Raw genomic sequence first — 20,804 nt, 5'->3', positions numbered from 1 at the left:
TAAAGAACGATGTCACTGACACAGATAAAAGAAAATCACTCCATTCCTATTTTTTTAATTTTGATGACATTTATTTTAACACTTTTTTTATTGAGGTATAGTTGATTTACAATTATTATTTCAGGTGTACAACACAGTGATTCAAAATTTTTATAGATTATACTCCATTTGGAGTTATTATAAAATATTGGCTATATTCCCTGTAATGTACAATATATCCTTGTAGCTTATCTATTTTATACATAGTAGTTTGAGCCTCTTAATCCCCTCTTAATTAAGAATCCTCTTAATCCGATCTTGCCCCTCCCGGCTTCTCTCTCCCTACAAGTAACCATTAGTTTGATCTCTGTTTCTATTTTGTTATATTCACTTATTTCTTAGATTCCACTAATAAGGGATAACATACAGTATTTATCTTTGTCTGATTTATTTCACTAAGCATAATACCCTTCAGGTCCATACATGGTGTTGCAAATGGCAAAATTTCATTCTTTCTTATGGCTGAGTAGTATCCCATTGTACATATATACCACATCTTCTTTAACCATTCAGCTGTCAATGAACACTTAGAATACTTCCATATACTGGCTATTATAAATAATGCTGCTATGAACATTGAGGTACATGTATCTTTTCGAACTAGTGTTTTCGTTTTCTTCAGATATACACCCAGGAGTGAAACTGATGGATCATATGAAAGTTCTATTTTTAGTTTTTAAATGACTCTCCATACTGTTTTCCATAGTGACTGCACCAATTTACATTTGCACCAACAGTATACAAGGGTTCCCTTTTCTCCACATCCTCGCCAACTTTTGTAATTTGTGGTCTTTTTGATGATAGCCATCCTGACAGGTGTGGGTGATATCTCATTGTGGTTTTGATTTGCATTTCTCTGATGATTACCGATGTTGAGCATCTTTCCATGTGCCTGTTGGCCATCTGTATGTCTTCTTTGGAAAAAGGTCTATTCAGGTCTTCTGCCCATTTTTAATTGGGTTTTTTTTTTTTTTTTGATATTGAGTTGTAGGAGCTGTTTATGTATTTTGGAATACTAACCCCTTATTGGTCATATAATTTGCAAATAATTTCTCCCATTCAGTATGTTGTCTTTTTGTTTTGTTGATGGTTTCCTTTGCTGTTCAAAAGATTTTAAGTTTAATTAGGTTTCATTAGTTTATTTTTCCTTTTATTTCCTCTGCCCTAGGAAACAGATACAAAAAAACACTGGTACGATTCATGTCGAAGAGTGTTCTGCCTACATTTTCTTCTAGTTTTATGGTTTCTGGTCTTACATTTAGGCCTTTAATCCATTTCAAGTTTATTTTTGTACATGGTGTGAGAAAATGTTCTAATTTCATTCTTTTACATGTAGCTATCCAGTTTTCCCAACACCACTTATTGAAGAGATGGTCTTTTCTCAAGAGACTGTTTTCTTGCCTCCTTTGTCATAGATTAACTGAACACAAGTGTGTAGGTTTATTTCTTGGCTCTTTATTCTGTTTCATTGATCTTCGTGCCTGTTTCTGTGCCAGTTCTGGATGGTTTTGATGACTGTAGCTTCGTAGTATAGTCTGAGGTCAGGCAGTACGATACCTCCAGCTCTGTTTTTTTTCTCAAGATTGCTTTGGGTATTCAGGGTCTTTTGTGTTTCCATACAAATTTTAAAATTATTTGTTCTAGTTCTGTAAAAATTGCCGTTGGTATTTTGATAGGGATTGCAATGTATCTGTAGATATCCTTGGGTAGCATGGTCATTTTAACAATATTAATTCTTTTAAACACATTATATCTTTCCATCTGTTTGTGTCATCTTCAATTTCTTTCATCAGTGTCTTATAGTTTTCTGAGTATGTGTCTTTTACCTCCTTAGGCTTCCTAGGTATTTTCTTTTTGATGTGATGCTAAATGGAATTGTTTTCTTAATTTATCTTTCTGTTAGTTCATTATTAGTGTATAGAAAAGCAACAGATTTCTGTATATTAATCTTGTACCCTGCAACTTTACTGAATTCGTTGATGAGCCATTACTAGTTTTTTGGTGGCATCTTTAGGATTTTCTATGTATAGTAACATGTCATCTGCAAACAGTAATAGTTTTATTTCTTTTCCAATTTGGATTTCTTTTATTTCTTTCTTGTCCGATTGCTGTGGCTAGGACTTCCAATACTATATTGAATAAAAGTGGTGAGAGTGGGCATCCTCGTCTCATTCCTGATCTTAGAGGAAATGCTTTCAGCTTTTCACTGTTGAGTATGATGTTAGCTGTGGGTTTGTCATATATGGCCTTTATTATGTTGAAGTATGTTCCCTCTATACCCACTTTGTGGAGAGTTTTTATCATACATGAATGTTGAATTTTGTCAAAAGCTTTTTCTGCATCTATTGAGATGATCAAATGATTTTTATTCTCCAATTTGTTAATGTTTCTATTTTTTTAAACTTAGATTCTTAAACCAATATGGTATTAATGAGAATATAAGATCAAATTGCATTTACATTATTTTTCTTCATATTGTGTTTTTCTCAGTTGTTTTTCATAATTCTTTCTTTTCCCTATTATCTTATCTGACTGGTTCAATACGAAACTCTTACAAATAGTTGGATCTACTGCTGAAGTTTTTATTCTGTTCTGTTCACCTCTTTTCTGCTTTTAATAATATATTATTATACCACATAAAACATATATATTATGTATTTTATATACACGTATATGTATACATACACATGTACTAACCTAGGAAATATGATTATAACTATACTTAGCTTTCACAGTCAAAAACTGCTTTTATCACATAGTGGAGAGGTAAGGCACACATTGGTTCTTGATCAGAAACCTGGATTTGAATCTCAGCACTGTTACTAACAGTACTAATTTACCTAACCTCTTTGCACTCCTTTAATTCACTCTTAAACTAAGGAAAGTACTAACCTTCTTGGTTAATGAGTGAATGCACATAAAAAACATACACACATAGGCATAAAGAATGGGCTTTGTTTTAGGACCTACTGTATTTTGACTTTTTACAATACTCTATTAAGCTACCTTTAAGTAAGCATCATATCCCAAGCAATGAAGATTATGAATTTTCACAGATAAAGGGTATTCAAGGAAAAATGACAAACTGTTAGAATTCTATGTTCTTTGCAGTACGGGATGAATTTTAACTTAAAAAATCATTTAAAAAGGACAAACAAGTAGAGGAAGGAATAGTAAACTCCTAAAAATTCTAAATATTTTCCTAACATAGGAATGAATATAATGATTTTATAAGAATTTTTATAATGAAAGAATTTACAAGAATTATAAGACTTTATAAGAATATAATGAAAGATTTTGTAAGGTTTTATAAGAATTTTATAAGAAACAAGCTTGCTTTCAAGAGACATGACCAAGGACTTGAACAGTTTTGGGCTTTGTGTGTTTTTTGTACATTTTCTGGCCTCACCAACTTCACTGCCAGGTGGGCAGGAGGGGCCCTGCATGGCCTCTGATATAGTCCAGATACACATATTATCTTACCTACAAGATCACGGAGGGCCATGTTACACTGACTATACTTATGCATCCAAAAATAGTGGAGAGAGGAGTTCTAGAAGCCATTTTCTTTATGATTTTATAGTAAATATTAGAATTAGGTAGACACAGCAGTACTGCTTCAAATTTTATGCTGATGTTAATTTCTAATAATGACTATATTTCAAGAAACTTTGATATCTACTGTTAGACATGGTTGCAACTTATTTTCAGTCACTGTATTTTTCTTTCAAAACTACAAGCAGTTGCTAAGCAAACATTAAATGGTTAATGTTTAGTCCTTAAAAACCATGCACAGCATTTTCGTTCACAATTTTCTTGCTATGTTGTACAGAATGAGTTCCTGACATGGAGTCATAAACTAGGCCCAAAAACATGATAATGAAGTTTTATATGAAAGTTTCCATTATTAAAATTCTTTTTATTCCAAAACTATTATTTTTCAAGTTTTACTAACACTATTCATTCTTTGCCTCTAAAAAGGCAGATATATCTTTTCCACTGAGAACTGAACTATTTTGTCTGTAAGTAGGCACATAAAATACTACATTACAAGACAGAGCTAATATCACAGCTCCAACTGGTTCCTTACTACTAGCTCTAACAAACAGGTTCACATTTTTACTTTCTTATTCAACCCCTCCACCTAGCCAAGAAAATCTGCCTACTTTCCTCAATGCTTTACATTTATCACTGCCCCCTTCCCCAACCAGAAATGTACCCTTCTCTCAGATAACCAATTTTTGTAACTTTCTTCAAGACCCAGTTCAAAACTTCATCTGTCTTGCTGGAAAATAAATTTTACATAATATAACTGAACACTTGAAAGAAAGAATACTGCCCCACTTTTAAACTACTCATTCTTTCAAGTTTGACTGTTCGATTTATATTATGGAATTTTTACTCATCTGTTACTAGTTATGATAAACATAAAAATCTAAGGATAATTTAATTCCATTGATTACAAAAGGTGTTAAAGCGATGATCAAGAACTACCATTTATTGATAGCCAGACAGTTTTACATGAATTAGCTCATTTAATTTCTACAACAATGCTATTTTCTAAGCGCTATCATAACACTCATTTTAAAGACATGGAAATTGAGGCACACAGTGGTAAATGCCCAAGGTTACACATCTTATGTGTGAATGTTTAACAAACACTGATGCTTTACTTTGCCAGGCACTTTAAAAGCACTTTTATAAATATGAACTCATTTAATCCTCTTAACTACCCTAGGAGGCAGGTCTTATCACTATTCTACAGATGAGGAAACTGAAGGACAAGACTTGACATAATCACCCAAGTAGTAAGTGGCCAGCCAGGGTGTGAGCCCAGGCAGTGTGAATCCAGAGGGCTCAAGCTTCACCACCATGTAGTCCCATTTCTGAATTAACAGTGAAGCAATTAAGTATGTACCTGAGCCTTCTAGTGTTCAACTACAGTAATGTTCTTTTGGGTATTACTTTTACGTACTCATTAGTTTGCTACATATTTAAGAGCTTAATATATAAACAGTGTGTAACTCAGCACAGTAAAAGACACAAATACTATTAATACCTAATTACCTAACCCCATGAGTTTCTATTCTACCAGGGGAGATGAGTCACAGCCAAAAAGATATATACATTGTAAGGAATAACGCAGTTAAAGGCCATGAGTTGCTTCAGAGAAAGTGCCAATATTTAGCAGAGGCCAACTGAGAAAGCTTTCACGATAAAGCTGAACCTGGAAGGATGAGTAAACATCCTATAGATACTTCTATTGTAGGATTAAGAACATGTTACTGTGCTCTCATGTTTGTCTCTCCCCCACTAGACTTAGGTCTCTGAAGAACAGCGACTAGTTTTATCTTTCTCTCTCCAACACCCAACAAAGTCATCACTCAGTAAATAGCTCTGGGACAAGGGGTAGAGAGAATGTTATAGAAAAGCTCATTCCAAACAGAGAGAACATCAGGAACTTAAAGGGAAAAGCAGCAGTTTTTAATTTTAGTTGCTGTATCACAGGCAATACCTCTGTGCTCTCCAACTCCAGGGAGCCCCACTTTCGCTATATTCCATGTGAATATACCTCAAGGGTGAATACAGTGTGCATGAGCCCCCTGGAGTTGTGCAACACAGCAGCTCTGATTATAGGCATCCCTGTTCACAAGCTCTTAGCAAAGGAAACAGATGTCCTAACCTCTAAGCTTTGCTTTTCTCATTGTCATTCCTTGACATGCTGTGGCCATGTTCTTGAAAAACTCATTTAAAAATTTTATATTTTAAAATTAACTTTCACAATAATATATCATGGTAAAAAACAATTACGCTATTTTCAGGGAGAAGCGACAGAGTTACAAAACAGTTGAGCATGGACAGACTCTGAAGCCAGACCTCTTGGGAGCTATCTCTGGCTCCACCACTCAGGAGCTTTGTGACCATGTGAAAGTTACTTCATCTCTTTTCACCTAAATATCCTCTTCTTTAAAAGAAGATACAGGCATACCTCCAAGACGTTGCAGGTTCAGTTCCAGACCGCCACAATGAAGCAAATATTGCAATAAAGCAAAGCAGCAGTAAGTCTAAAAGCTCAATGTACTACTTTAAGTAAAAAACACTTTATTGCTAAAAATACTGACCATCATCTGAGCCTCCAACAAGTCGTAATCTTTTGCAATGGTAACAGAGATCATTGATCACAAATCATCGTAACAAATATAATAAAAATTTAAAAGTTTGAAATACTGCAACAATTACCAAAATGTGACACAGGGACATGAAGCGAGCAAATGCTCTTGGAGAAATGGTGCTGACAGACTTGCTCAATGCAGGATTGCTACAAAACTTCAATTTGTAAAAAGCACAATTATCTGTGAGGCACAATAAAATGAGGTATGCCTGTAATAGTATTAGCTCACTGGGTTATTATGAAAATTATGGGAATATAAGCAAAATGTTTAGAAGAGTGTCTGGCATAGAGTAAGCACTGAATAAATGTTAGGTATCACTTCCAGGGTGCTGGTCGCTAAATCGATTGCCAATTCACATTCTGCCTTGAAGCGACTGGGGAGACTCCCCCTGGCACAGAGCAGGGAGATGCTGAAATCAGTACAGAAGGATGCTGGTGCCACCATGATGCCACTGTGCACTGTGGCACTGGGGACCCCATCACACTGCTCAGCCTTGTTGTGAAATGAGGCTTCTGCTGTGTGGCTTTCAAAACATATTCCAGACCACATAATTCCAAACAATGGTGCTAATATTTAATAAAAGGCCTAAGTATGGAACATGCAGTACTCCCTCCCAACTTGAGTCTAGACGTATCTGTAAAACTTGGCTATTTTTTTCTCTATACATCCAAGGAAGTTAAAGTTTAAATATACAAAATGTTTTGGGGTTTTCTACTGAGTACATATTTTCTCCAGACAATGAAAGTCTTCTCTATAGAAGTGTTGCTTACTCTTTACTCTGAAGGACAAAGAAAAGAGAAAGGTAAGAAAATGAAAAGAGTTACAGACAGGAAGGATGGGAAGGATGTATAAAGGAACCAAGTTCAATCAGGAAGAAAAAAGAAAAATAGTTTATGTGCTTTTGAGTAAAGATGGCAAAGACTGCTTGCTATTTGAGATCTACCAGCAGGTTCTATATCATTAAAGGTGTTAAAGCCAAAGACATTAGTGTGAATCAGTCAACTCAGACTGTGTTCTTACTCTGAGCTTAAGACACAGAAGAGAGAAGTATGGATGGATAAAAAAGAGAAATGTTTTATAGAGAAGTCACATGAACAACTTCATAGAACTCACATTAACACTTATGTCATCTCACTGACAACTCACTCAAGGAGCGCAATGCAATACTACTAGGCAAACATAATTAGGTCATAACTCCCACTATAACTCTACAATGTCAATGCCACCAGATATAAAAGTGTGGAGGTAGCTGGGTGGGGCAGTGCACACAAACTGTTAACACGTATGAAACAAGGAAACAGAAGTCAAAGAAGTCAAATGAAGTTTTACTTTACATGTCAGTTTCATACCAGTAGAGAGCAAAAATCCAATACAGAAATCCTGCTTTAAAAGAAGATAAAACCGTGCCACATCTTCTTTATCCATTCATCTGTCGATGGACACTTAGGTGGCACATAAATACAATAGAATATTACTCAGCCATAAAAAGAAACGAAATTGAGTTATTTGTAGTGAGGTGGATGGACCTAGGGACTGTCAAACAGAGTGAAGTCAGAAAGAGAAAAACAAATACCATATGCTAACATATATATATGGAATCTAAAAAAAAAAAAAAAAAATTGTTTCTGAAGAACTTAGGGGCAGGACAGGAATAAAGACACAGACATAGAGAATGGACTTGAGGACACAGGGAGGGGGAAGGGTAAGCTGAGATGAAGTGAGAGAGTAGCACCAACATATATACACTACCAAATGTAAAATAGATAGCTAGTGGGAAGCAGCCGCATAGCACAGGGAGATCAACTCAGTGCTCTGTGACCACCTAGAGGGGTGGGATAGGGAGGGTGGGAGGGAGATGCATGATGGAGGGGATATGGGAATATATGTATACATATAGCTGATTGTTATACAGCAGAAACTAACATAGCATTGTAAAGCAACTATACTCCAATAAAGATGTTAAGAAAATAATTATTCGGATAACAAACAAAAAAAGATAAAACTGAAAGAAATTATGGAGGGTGGGGAAGGGAACAAACTTGGTTGCAAAAAGAAAAAAATCAGCACTAGCTGATTAACTATTTAAAAATCTGTCTGATTCTATGATTACCTTAAATGAAATTCTTTATTGATATTAAACTCAGTATTGAGATTGTATTCAGAAAGTATGACTTTCTGATCAGACAAGATTTTACAATTGCTTTGCATTAAAGGATAAAAATTCAAAGTGCTGATACATTTTTGAAAAATATTACTCAACAGGCTATAACATACCAACTAAAAGCTGCAATAAGCAGCTACAAACTGTGTTCCAGTAGAGGGAGTACCGCAACAGAGGCCGACAGAGGAGAAACTGGTATAAATCTAAGATTAATTCAGCAAACCCAGTGCTGTATAAATTAACATGTCAATTCTCAGTAAACGTTTTGGATACTGGTAAATATCTGAATTTAGACCCTTTTTAATATGCCCCACACAGGCGCTAAATCACCACTTACAATGAGCAGTAAATGCCAACACTGTGGGAAAAAGGTAGAAATTACATTGCGTGCTTTTTGGCTATGGACATGCTAACAATGATAACAGTATAGCATTCTTATACTCTGCCCTGTCACAACAACCTTGTGTGTGTGTTATGCATGAGAGACACAAGGTCCCAGACAATAATCACATGAAGCAAAACATGCAAATTCACACTCCTTCAATCCTTTTGTACCTAACCACACCTAAAAACTTTGATTGTAGGTACAATTTTGCTGAGCACTTACAAAATCTAACTGTGTAAAAGACATGAAAATAAGATTCTCTATAGAATATAATAAATTCTGAGCTTGCAAATTTGTGTCCTATTTGAAATTAGAGTCTTCAGGTTTAAAAAGCTTGGTGTCAGAAGTAGTAGGGCAGGAACAATGGCAAAAGTCTGGTCCCAGGACTCAAGTCAAGGATAAGAGACAGGAGGAACCAAAGGAACCTCTGGTGAAACCAAAACCTGAAATATGCCATTTTCAAAATGGGTACTCAATAAGCTGATTTTGTTGTAACTAGTCAAGGAAACTGAACTCTTAAATTAAAACAAATACAAACACCCCCGATTTCTTATGCTTCTGTTACATGAATCATTTAATATAATTATACATTCTAATTATAGATTGAACAATTATACTCTACTGCTTGATATCTTTATATTTTTCAAAGATTTCTGTTGAAGGGAGCACTGACTCTTCCTATTCCAGTAATTCATGACCACATATTTTAGCCACCTGGTAGTAACCACTCCGCGAAGGATTTCTCATACTACAAAATTGAAAGAGGCAAGGTGTGAAAGGAAAATCAAAATGGAGTCAGTACTGCTAAAAGAGCTCTCTTAAACAGAGCTGGGACGCCATTAAGAAAGTGCATTTCTCAGCCTGTATGGAATCTGACCTTTGGACCTGAAGTCACCCAGAACACCTGCCAGAAACTCAAGATACTTATTGGACCCCTACTCTAAAACAACTCATGATTCCTTTAGATATTTTCCAGCTTGCATCAGAGAAAATCACAATTCTTACCAGGCAACTTTTAGCAACCTCGTGACTCTCTGTCTTTACCTGACTCTTTCCCTTCCTTGGAACACTCTTTCAGGGTTACCTGAATCTGTATCTCCCGAATCACAATTCTTAAGACCCCAAATAAACTCTTTTCTTATTTGCAGCCTCCTGATTTTTTTTTTTTTTTTTGCGGGGGGTGGGGGTTTGACAAAAGGTTGAAGAAAGTAAGAGTTTAAAAGCAGAATGGTTTAAAGAAGGAAAAAAAAAATTCAAGGGATGTTTAATCTGATCATATCATTTACAACTGAAATCTCCAAAGACTGTCCCCGCGTAGGCAAGGCCAAATAAACCCTATTCAGCCTAATCCACACCTCTCCCCGCAAAAAATCATTCCAGTTTCATGGCTGACCCATCATCACCCTTCAGTCACTTTTTGCTTCATATACTGCTTTTACTTTTTGCTGCCTTTACTCTTGCTGTTAACTTAAATGCCCAGTAATTCAAAGAGCGAAAGACTCCGAGGTTTTGTTTTTTTAATTCTGATTTTGCACCAGTGACTTTGTCATTTAACTGCTGCACCTTGTTTTACTGCATACCTTGTTTCATTGAGCTTTGAAGATACTGCATTTTTTTACAGATTGAAGGTCTGTGGTAACCCCGCAGAGAGCAGGTCTATTGGCACCATTTTTCCAGCAGCACTTGCTCACTTGTTCATGTCTCTGGGTCACATTTTAGTAATTTTCACAATATTTCAAGCTCTTTCATTATTACTATAATTGTTATGGTGATCTGTGATCAGTGATCTTTGATGTTACTAATGTAATTATTTTGGGGCACCACAAACCGCATGCATATAAGATGGGAACTTAATCAAAAAATGTTGTGTTTGTTCTGACTGCTCCAGGAACCAACAGCTTCCCAGCCCCTCTCCCCCTGTCCTCAGGCCTCCCTATTTCCCTGAGAGGCAACAATATTTAAATTAAGCCAATTAATATCCCTACTTTTAATAGTCTCTAAGTGTTAAAGTGAAAAAAGTCACAGGTCTCTCACTTTAAATGAAAAGCTAGAAATGATTAAGCTTAATGAGGAAGGCATGTCTCAAGCCAAGACAGGCCACTAGCTAGGCCTCTTGCACCAGTTAGCCAAGTTGTGATGATGGCAAAGTTGAAGGAAATTACAAGTACTACTCCAGCAATACACAAATGATAAGAAAGCAAAATAGCCCTATTGCTAATACAGAGAAAGTTATAGTGGTCTGACAGATCAAACCAGCTACGACATTTCCTTAAGCCAAAGCCTAGTCCAGAGCAAGGGCCTAACTCTCTTCAATTCTACGAAGGCTAAGAGAGGTGAGGAAGCTGCAAAAGAAAAGTCTAAAGCTAGCAGAGGTTGGTTCATGAGGTTTAAGGAAAGAACTCCATACATAAAAGTACAGGGGAAGCAGCAAGAGCTGATGTTGAAGCTGCAGCAAGTTACCAAGAAGATCTAGTAAAGATAATTAATGAAGGTGGCTACAACTAAACAACAGATTTTCAACATAGACAAAACAGCCTTATGTTGGAAGAAGATCCCTTCTAGGACTTCCATAGATAGAGAGAGGTCAATGCCTGGCTCCAATGCTCATTTACCATTCTAAAAATCCCTGGGCCCTTAAGAATTAGGCTAAATCTACCCTGTCTGTGCTCTATGTATGGAACAAAGCCTGGATGGCAGCAAGTCTGTTTACAACACAGTTTACTGAATATTTTAAGCCCTCTATTGAGACCTACTGCTCAGAAGATTCCTTTCAAAATATTACTGCTCATTGACAATGCACCTGGTTATCCAAGAATTCTGATGGAGATGTATGAGATTGATGTTGTTTTCATGCCTGCTAACATAATATCCACTCTGCAGCTCATGGATCAAGGAGTAATTTCAACTTGCAAGTCTTATTATTTAAGAAATACCTGTGTAAGGCTATAGCTGCCATATATAGTGATTTCTCTGATGGATACGGGCAAAGTCAATTGAAAACCTTCTGAAGGATTCACCGCTCCAGATACCATTAAGAACATTAGTGATTCATAGTAAGAGGTCTATTTTGCAACATTAACAAGAGTTTGGAAGAAGTTGATTCTAATGATGACTTTGAGGAGTTCAAAACTTCAGTGGAGGAAGTAACTGCAGATGTGGTAGAAACAGCAAGCGAACCAGAATTAGAAGTGGAGCCTGCAGATGTGACTGAATTGCTGCAATCTCATGATAAAACTTTCACGGATAAGGAGATGGTTCTTACGGATAAGCAAAGAAAGTAGTTTCTCAAAAAGAAATCTACTCCTGGTGAAGATGCTGTGAAGACTGTTGAAGTGGCAGCAACGGATTTAGAATACTATCAATACATAAAGTTAGTTGATAAATCAGTGGCAGTGTTTGAGAGGATTGATTCCAATTTTGAAAGAAGTTCTAACTATAGGTAAAATGCTATCCAAACAGCATCACGTGCTACAGAGAAATCATTTGTGAAAGAAAGTCAACTGATGCAGCAAACTTCAGTGTTGTCTTATTTTAAGAAATTGCCACAGTTACCCAGGCTTCAGCAACCACCACCTTGATCAGTCAGTAGCCATCAATATGGAGGCAAGACCCTCCACCCCCAAAGATTACTAGCTGAAGACTCACACGATGGTTAACAATTTTTAGCAGTATTTTTAAACTAAGGTACGTACATTTTTTTTTAGACATAATACTATTTGTACACAATAGACTACAGTATAGTGTAAATATAACTTTTTATGCACTGGAAGTTTGTGTAACTCACTTTATTGCAATAGTCACTTTATTTCGGTGGTGTAGAACCAAACCCACAATATCTATGAGGTATGCATCCAGCAAAAGGAGACCTGTTTCTAGAGCTAAAAGGATTAAATGAGATAACCTATATAAAGTAACAGCAGGGTTCCTAGTCCATACTAAAGCACCAATAATATTTCGTTTCATGGCTCTCTGTAAATCTGCTGAACTCCTACTCATCCTTCAAACCCCATTTTAAATATCTGTTTCTACAAAACCGGCTTAATTATGTGTCTATTTTCTTCCCCCCCAAAAATGCGATTGCCTATTCTCCTGTGTTTCCCATGGCACTTAGAGAAACCTCTATTGTATTTTAATTGCTTTTTTTTTAAATTAATTATTTATTTTGGCTGCGTTGGGTCTTCGTTGCTACACACGGGCTTGCTCTAGTTGCAGCGAGCGGGGGCTACTCTTTGTTGCGGTGCACGGGCTTCTCATTGTGGTGGCTTCTCTTGTTGCGGAGCACAGGCTCTAGGCGCGTGGGCTTCAGTAGTTGCAGCACGCGGGCTCACAGGCTCTAGAGTGTAGGCTCAGTAGTTGTTGCGCATGGGCTTAGTTGCTCCGCAGCATGTGGGATCTTCCGGGACCAGGGCTAGAACCCTGCATTGGCAGGTGGATTCTTAACCACTGCGCCACCAGGGAAGTCCCTAATTTCTTGTTGCTGGCCTTTCTGTTCCATTAGAGTATGCACACCTCCAGGGTGGGATTTTTATCTAATTACTGCCTACTCCGAAACTGACACAATCAATAATGGAAGCTTAATTTGCATTTGTTAAACAAATAAATGATTTCATTAAACTATTACAAACTAAAACCCTTAGATGGCCTTTCAAATATTTCATGATACCCTTAAAAAAATAATAACAATCCTAACTTAGAGCGATACCCTATCAGCAGTGGAATTTTTTAATGTTTCTGCTTACTATTCACTCATTTATTCTACAAGTACAACCAGTGCCTCCTACGGGCTGGGAGTACTGTACATTAGTGAACAAAATGAATAAAAAACTCTGTCCTCCCGGCCCTTATATTTACCACAGGTAAATCTGTGGAAGTAAGAAATTACCATTGCAAACTTGTCTGAAAACTATACCAGAAGACACATTTTGTTATTCTTCAACATTTACTAAATATCAAAAGAACGACAACAACAACAAAAACTCCTGACCACACATAAAATTTAACTACTTAAAACAGCATGAAATAAACTCAGATTTAGTGTACTCAACAAGCAAAACTGATTTTGTATCCCTAAAAAAATGCTCATGTTAGGACCCATTTCCTTGTAGCTAAAAATATTTGTGACTTCTTTTTTTGAATGGTTAGTAATCTTTGTGAGTTTTAAGAGTTCTATGTGTACAATTACATGCATCACATAGATCCTAATTTGAAAGGTGATGATGTTTAATGTGGCTTATTTGAAAACCTGTTTATGACCTTAAAACATTCTTCACTTTTTAAGTAAGGAGGGCTTTTTACGAAATTTTGTATCAGGGCTTCTAGTCTAAGGGGTGCTCTCCCTGGAAATGAGACAGGCCGTTAGCTAAAAAAAATTTAACTAATTTTTTATCAGGACCACGTCTCAACTGGCTGCACTATCAGGCAAGCAGCCCAGGTGCCACAGACACAGATGCAGTTCTTGCACACCAACCTTTCCAATCTAACCTCCGGCTTCATCCTCTTTGCTTCATCCACCTGCTTCCCCACGTATGGCCTATGGTTTCCTTTCTTTACTCATTCCCTGGCTTAGAAGGTCCTTTCCTTACTTCTACTGTCAAAATACTACTCATCAACATACCATTTCCATCTGGAAGAGCTTAGGCTTTCTTCTGTTGGGAGTAATGGTACCCTCTTTTAATTCATCCGCCCTCACTGTGATCCTTTCTTATGGAGATGAGCAAGTTCTACCTTGCTTTAGTCCTGCCCTGCCACTCTCACTGAAATATAAATGCTCCTCACTGTTCTGCTCACAACATCTGGAAAGGGCCCTTACACACAACAGCGGGTTAATTTTCCTATCAGATATAAGAGTAAACATAATACCCAAATATCCAATACTTGCCATAGCTAAACACTAGGAAACTTCATTTAGAGATCTCTGCAAAACAGTATTGAATTCCAAAATCACAAATAAGATTCAGTCTTACTGAACAAATCTTGCTACCTAAAATTACATTATTTCAATGTCCGAAGAAACAAAAAAGGTAGTCTGCTATACCAGGCAGAGAATTCTGAGAAAATAATCCTGAAGGCACAGGTAGTTCCTGTACAGAGAGGTTTCATTTCAGCTGTACTTTTTGGTCATTTTGGACTTTAATGCACCAACTCAACATTTTACTGAGAGGCTTGTCCTGCTTCCCAATTAACAGTGCGATACACAAACAAAAAGCAAGTCAGTAATAATCGATTTTGGATATAAAAGTGCAGTGAGTTGGGTTTTAGGCCCATGGTTCCTACATGTGGAGTTGTATAAATGGGGCTCTCTCCCCCATAGAGCCTACAGAGAAGAGGCAAAAAGCATAAAGGTCAAACAAGTGGTGAATGGACAGATCATCAGGAGCCCAAGATTTAAAGGGCTCTTTCATCAATCCCTAGCCATAGGGAAGAAATACTTCAACAGCACCCTAAAGGAAACAAAAAAACTGAATTATGAAAGGCAACATTAAAAAAGCAACAGTGGCGTGTCTTAGAAAAATTACTAGCGAGATTTAAGTCTCAACCCCCTACTTTGTCTCAAAAGTGTTTTCTAATAATACTAAGCACATTCCAAATAGCTTCCATCTGCCAAGAACTTACCAACTGCACCTCCCCTGCTCAGCAACCAGGGTGAAAAATCAATGCCAAGGAAACCTAAATCCCTTCATTTTGGAAGTAAATTGCGAACATCTACCTTGCTAGGCATTTATCCACAGGGCGAGTAGTTCCTAAATGAATTTAGGAAGTGAACATAACCTAAGGGAAAGCAGGAGAGGCAAAACAAAGAGGAGAGTGGGTGAATATAGATTTAAAGGAAAAAGTCAGAGAAACAGAAAAGGCAAGAATTTATTTGGGAAGAAAATGAAAAGCAAAGGGCAATACAAAAAGTAACAACAAAAGAGGAGAAAAAATAATACTCCACCCTAAAGATAAATGACTAGAGAAGGAAAGTGAAGAGTAGCAAAAAATAGAGTCCAGATGACTTGATTAACTTTAAAAATTATCTTACTGTGACTTTTAAGACTGATTGGGTTCGGAGTTTGGAATCCTAGGAAAGGAAACGGTCTAGCAATGGAGAAACAAAGTGAGACAATGCTGAAAAGTAAAGAGACCCTCCTTCCTAAGCTCTAGATAGGCATCAGGTAGGGCTGGATCAAGGAAAACGCTGGTGATACGCGGGGCTCCCGGAAGGGCTCAGAGAGGCAACAATCACGCGGATTCACTTGTCTGTGGGAAATCGAAGATTACTCGTGGGCTCGGGACAGACTACAGAGAACCCCCACCCCCACCCTAGGGGGAGCCTGCGAGGCCGGACTAACAAACAGATGGGCTCTCAGAGCAGGAGCAAGAGACGCGGAGTATTCTCGGGAGCCGGCCAGACCCGACGGGGACCCCGAAGGGGCAAAAGGAACGCAGCGACTAGGGTCAAGGGCGGTGTCGCCAGGGGCCCCCCGGGCGCCCTTCGCCAAGCCGGAACTCACCGATGCCGAGCCCTACAACCAGGCGGCCGGCGAGCAGCGTCTCCTTGTTGTTCGCCGCAGCCAGCACCGTGGAGCCGGCGGTGAAGAGGGCACTGGCCAGCAGGATGGCGGCGCGGCGGCCGAAGACGCCGTTGAGGGCCCCGCCAGCCAGCGCCGAGACTGCGGCCGCCCCCACCGTGCTGGACACGAGCAGCTCCTGCCACAGCGCGTCCAGGCTGAGCTGCCGCTTGAGCAGCAGCATGGCCCCCGACACCACCCCGGTGTCATAGCCGAACAGGAAGCCGCCCAGCGCGGAGAAGACTGCCACCACGTACACGAAGGCGGGGGTCTCGTCCTGCTGGAACTGCCTCCGCGCCGCGCGCTCCAGGTCCCCGACGCCGCCGCCGCCCGAGCCCTGCAGGCTGGCGCTGGACTCGGCGGCCGCCAGGAGGCTGCGCTCCCCAGCCGTGCTCGCCGCGTCCGGCTCCTGCTGCTTCCTGCGCCGCTCGCCCATCAGGCTGCTCAGGCTCCGCAGCGTGTACTCCACATTCTCGCTCGCCTTGCGGGACATAGGGCAGGGGCCCGGGGCTGCCCGGGGGGACGAGGCTCCGCGGGCCGGCGGTCTCGGAGGGCTAGACAGCCCGAGCGGGCACAAGGAACCGCTGCCGCCGCCTTCCTCCTCCCGGCTCCCGCTCCGACTGCCACGGCAGCAGCCGCCGCCGCCGCGGCCGCTCCGGGGAGAAAGTTGCTGCCCGCCGAGCCCCGGCGCTGCGGAGTTGGAGCCTGGCGGGTCTCACTCGAGACTCACGCCCCGCGCCTGCCGAGCTGGCGCTGCGGAGCGAGCGGGAGGTGGGGCCGCGGGTCACGTGCAGCCCCAGCCGGCAGGGCCGGGCCGGAGACGCTCCGCCCCCTCCCCGGGCGGGGCCAACCTGAGCCCTCCCCGATCCCTAAAACCCACCCACCCACCACCCCCCCACCACCCCCCCCCCCCCGGTCGATCGCGACCTCCGACCTAGGCTCCTTCTTACGTGGCTCTCGCATCCTTACAGCTTTAAGCCCCCTAGTTTCGGGGCCGCAGCTGGGTAGCAAGCCAATGTTTGAATGCCGGCTACTAGGCTTTCAGACTCGGAGAAACCGCCTACGATGATTGCACGGTTTGGAAAGGCAAGGAGAGAATCTCTTATAAAAGCCTGAGGATGGCCAAGCCTGGAAAGGGCCTAGGAAAAAATATCCTGTTATGGCATATAGCAAGTACTCTTCCTTACTTTTATAATATTGTGACAAAAATGGGTCTGTTCTGGAGCAATTAAGTTTCTTATCGCCAGTCCCTCCTCAACTTATGCTTATTTTAAAGGCACGGTACATCTTATTTCTTTGAGGACAGAGATAACGAATCTCCCCAGGTGAATCCCAAACTTCCTTCCAGGGATCCCTGATGTGTAAAAGAAAATTCACATTTATACATTACACTCCTGTATCACCAAGGCGCTGCCACTGGTACAAAGTAAACCCAATATTTGATGTGATTTAACGTTTAAGAGGAAATCTCCACCTAACTCCCCCAACATACTCACTAAAAGGAAGGATGTCTTCTCCCCTGAGAAGTCTGCACTGTTGCCTTCCATTTGCAGGGGCAATTTTAACTGCTTCATTTGCTTGAAACAAAGCAAAGATGACATTACTTGCCACCAGTTTTTTAAACTGTTGAGTTAATTGCCGGTTGTTTTTTTCCTCACTTTGAAGTCAGTAGTAAATCATTTTATACAGCTCCACTTTAGAAGAGAAACTTTGTCCCTCTGATTTGCTTTCATTCTTCAGGCTCAGGGCAGGAGGTAAAGCATCATATAATTTTGTTCCTTATCATTTCAGTGCTCTTTTATTTTCCTTATTTGAGCAAAAGTCTTAGTCTGAGGCCTATTTTTTTCATGCAGCCTAAAACTTGTTCTTATTAAAGAAAAGGATTTTGTCGTTTCGTTTTCAATAAAAATTTATATTAGAATTTGTCAAAATTGCTTTCCTTTGGATTATCAGTCATGATTATCTCCATAATATAACACTTTCCTTAACAGCACCAAGGAAAAATGAACTAATGGGCTTAGAGGACTTAACTGTTTAAACTTATTGTGTGGCTTTAAAGTAAGGTTCTCTCATAATTCCCAGGGATCAATTAAACAGAGAGAGCTTTTAGCTCTGGAGCAATGAACTCTAATATTCAGGCTACAGAAAAAGATTCAGGTAAGAGAGCGCCCTTTTCCATGCCTGCTGTAATAAAACCGCGCCACCTGGTGGTGAGCCGGTTCATCGCTTTTGAAGAGCAGGGCTCTTCTACCAGATGAGAATCAGCTGGTACTGTTGACAGTTCCCTCTTGCTGAGATGAAACAAACTTCCTTTTACTCCTGTCAGGAACACCTTGGCTCCTGAGCATCCTTGCTGGAAATTCAGCTTTTGTGTCACAGAACGCTAAACTACTTAAAATGGTTCCACTCCAAATCATCACGGCACCTAAATACCTACGATCAGGTTACATCTGAAAAGAAATGTGACATGAAAAAAAGGGATCAGAGAGCTCAACAGAGTTCTTTCCAGCCCTTGGAGGGAGCCAAGTTCATTTTAACACTACAGCGTGAGTCCAAAGTATAGTTCCCTGAAGCCTGCCCCAACCGCAGATTATGATGAAATGGAAAGCTAAGGATCAAAAGACATGAGTCCTATCAGTATCACTGTTTTACTGTACAACTTTTGACAACCACTAAATTAGTCTGTTCTTTGTTTTCTTATTTGCAGAGCAGATATTGGTACAGCAATGACTCATTTACTAGAAATGAAAAATAATTTTAAAATATACCTAGTTGCTATTGCACAGTAAATAATAATTCTAAGCATCATTATTGGCTTGCAAGGTGAATTTGAAAACCCAAGTTTTAAGTACATTTGCTTTACAACCTCCAGGAAGAGGGAAAGAAGTGAGAGAGTGGTTTTAGCTGTACTGCTACAGATCCCTTTCCATTCATCTCTCCCACCATAACAGTTCCCTTTCTCCGGAGATAACCACACCTATCACTTTGAAACGTATCTTTCCAGAACTTTCTGTATGCATTTATATGTACACAGTAAAACACAAAGTTTGTTTTACTATTGTTTAGATCACAAAGAAAGAAAACCCAAATCCGACTGGTTTAAGCCAAAATTATGGTGGAGAGGGAGGATTTATTGACTCTTGTCTCTGAAAAGCTTTCAACAGGCTGATTTCAAGTACAGCTGAATATGGGCCTCAAAAACCAGGATGTCACCAAGAGCTCCATCTCTCCATTCTGCTTCTTGCTACTTGCGCTCCACTCTCAAATTCCATGTGGTAGCCAAGTGACTACAGCAGGTTCCAAGGTCTATTTCCTATTCTACTCATATCTGATGGCCAATTAGTGCCCATATCTTGAACTATTAATAGAAGTAAACCATGTGGGCTTCGAGTGTGTTTGGGGGGCATTCCCATAAGAAATCTGGGGTACTTTTTTGCCGGAAGACAGGCAAATAAATCCTGGGCAATAAAACCAACAGATTTGAGTTACCAAAGTAACTAGTAAAGTAACATGGCATAAAAGGCAAGTAAAGCGTTTCAGGAAGGAGGGGCTGGCTAAGAGAACCAAATATATTGCATAGAGATCAAAGAGAATAAAAACTCATATGAAATCATTGAACTTGACTATTAGAAAGTCAATGGTGAAGACCTAATGTACACCATGGTGACTAGAGTTAATAGTTAATATATTGTATACTTGAAACTTGCTAATAGAATATATCTTAAATGTTCTCACCACAAAAAAGGTAATCTGTGAGGTGATTAATATGCTAATTAGCTTGATTGTGGTAATCATTTCACAGTGTATGCGTATATCAAAACATCACATTGTATACCTTAACAATATACATTTTTAATTTGTCAGTCATACAACAATAAAGCTGGGGGGGAGAAGAGAGAAAAAAAAGTCGATGGTGACTGCTGAGAATCAGAATATTGTTTTGATGGTATTTTGCTGGTATTACATTCAGAAACCAAGTAGTAATGCCAGAATCCTGCCTTATTGATCTTTCTTCCTTTCTGTACATATAATAGACAATAGCAGCATCAAAATAAATATATTATTAGTAGGTACAAAGGTAGCGGGTCCCATGGCTTAGTTATGAGGTTTAATATGTGCTTAGTACTTCCCCCCAAATCTTGCCTTTGACTTGTTGTAAGGAAGAAGAGATGGAATGGGAGGCAAGAATGGAAGGTAAGAAAACAGGATGGTCAGCATGCCCAATGGGCAATGCCCTATCTAGATCTGCTTACTACATGGAGACATGGAGCAGGAAATACAAGAAAGCATGAGGCATGGATGATATTTTAACACACATTGACCCTGCCCACTAATAACCATGCCCAACTGGGAACAGAACTTGCGACACAACATAATATCACCTCCTCCTCTTTTGGGTGGGGAGGGTTGCAGCTCCTCTTCCTCCTCAGAGACTTTTAGGAGAGCAATGTCAATTAACAGAAAATAGTGGAAATAGCAACTGTAGGTTGCATTTT

General features: G+C 39.5%; 1 protein-coding gene and 1 long non-coding RNA gene across 4 annotated transcripts in view; one reads left to right on the top strand and one right to left on the bottom strand.

Annotated features, from left to right (window-relative positions):
* Positions 1 to 17,147, bottom strand: part of SLC2A13 (solute carrier family 2 member 13) — a 447,444-nt gene extending 430,297 nt beyond the window's left edge. For 2 of the 3 annotated variants that reach the window (XM_082419253.1, XM_082419251.1), the window contains exon 1: positions 16,252 to 17,145. In XM_082419253.1, coding sequence (XP_082275379.1) covers positions 16,252 to 16,801 — 550 coding nt within the window. In that variant the 5' untranslated portion in view covers positions 16,802 to 17,145. Of the gene's footprint in view, positions 1 to 16,251 lie in introns of all 3 variants that reach the window. The other variant, XM_082419252.1, reaches the window with a different exon arrangement.
* The window catches only part of LOC309640502, an 875,392-nt gene that overhangs the window by 773,057 nt on the left and 81,531 nt on the right, over positions 1 to 20,804 (top strand). The gene's annotated exons all lie outside the window — the stretch shown is intronic.

The sequence above is a fragment of the Balaenoptera physalus genome (genome assembly GCF_965194825.1).
Source record: "Balaenoptera physalus genome assembly, chromosome: 13".
NCBI lineage: Eukaryota > Metazoa > Chordata > Mammalia > Artiodactyla > Balaenopteridae > Balaenoptera > Balaenoptera physalus.
The sequence above is the reverse complement of the archived record's forward strand: the minus strand, read 5'-3'. Positions and strand labels throughout refer to the sequence as shown.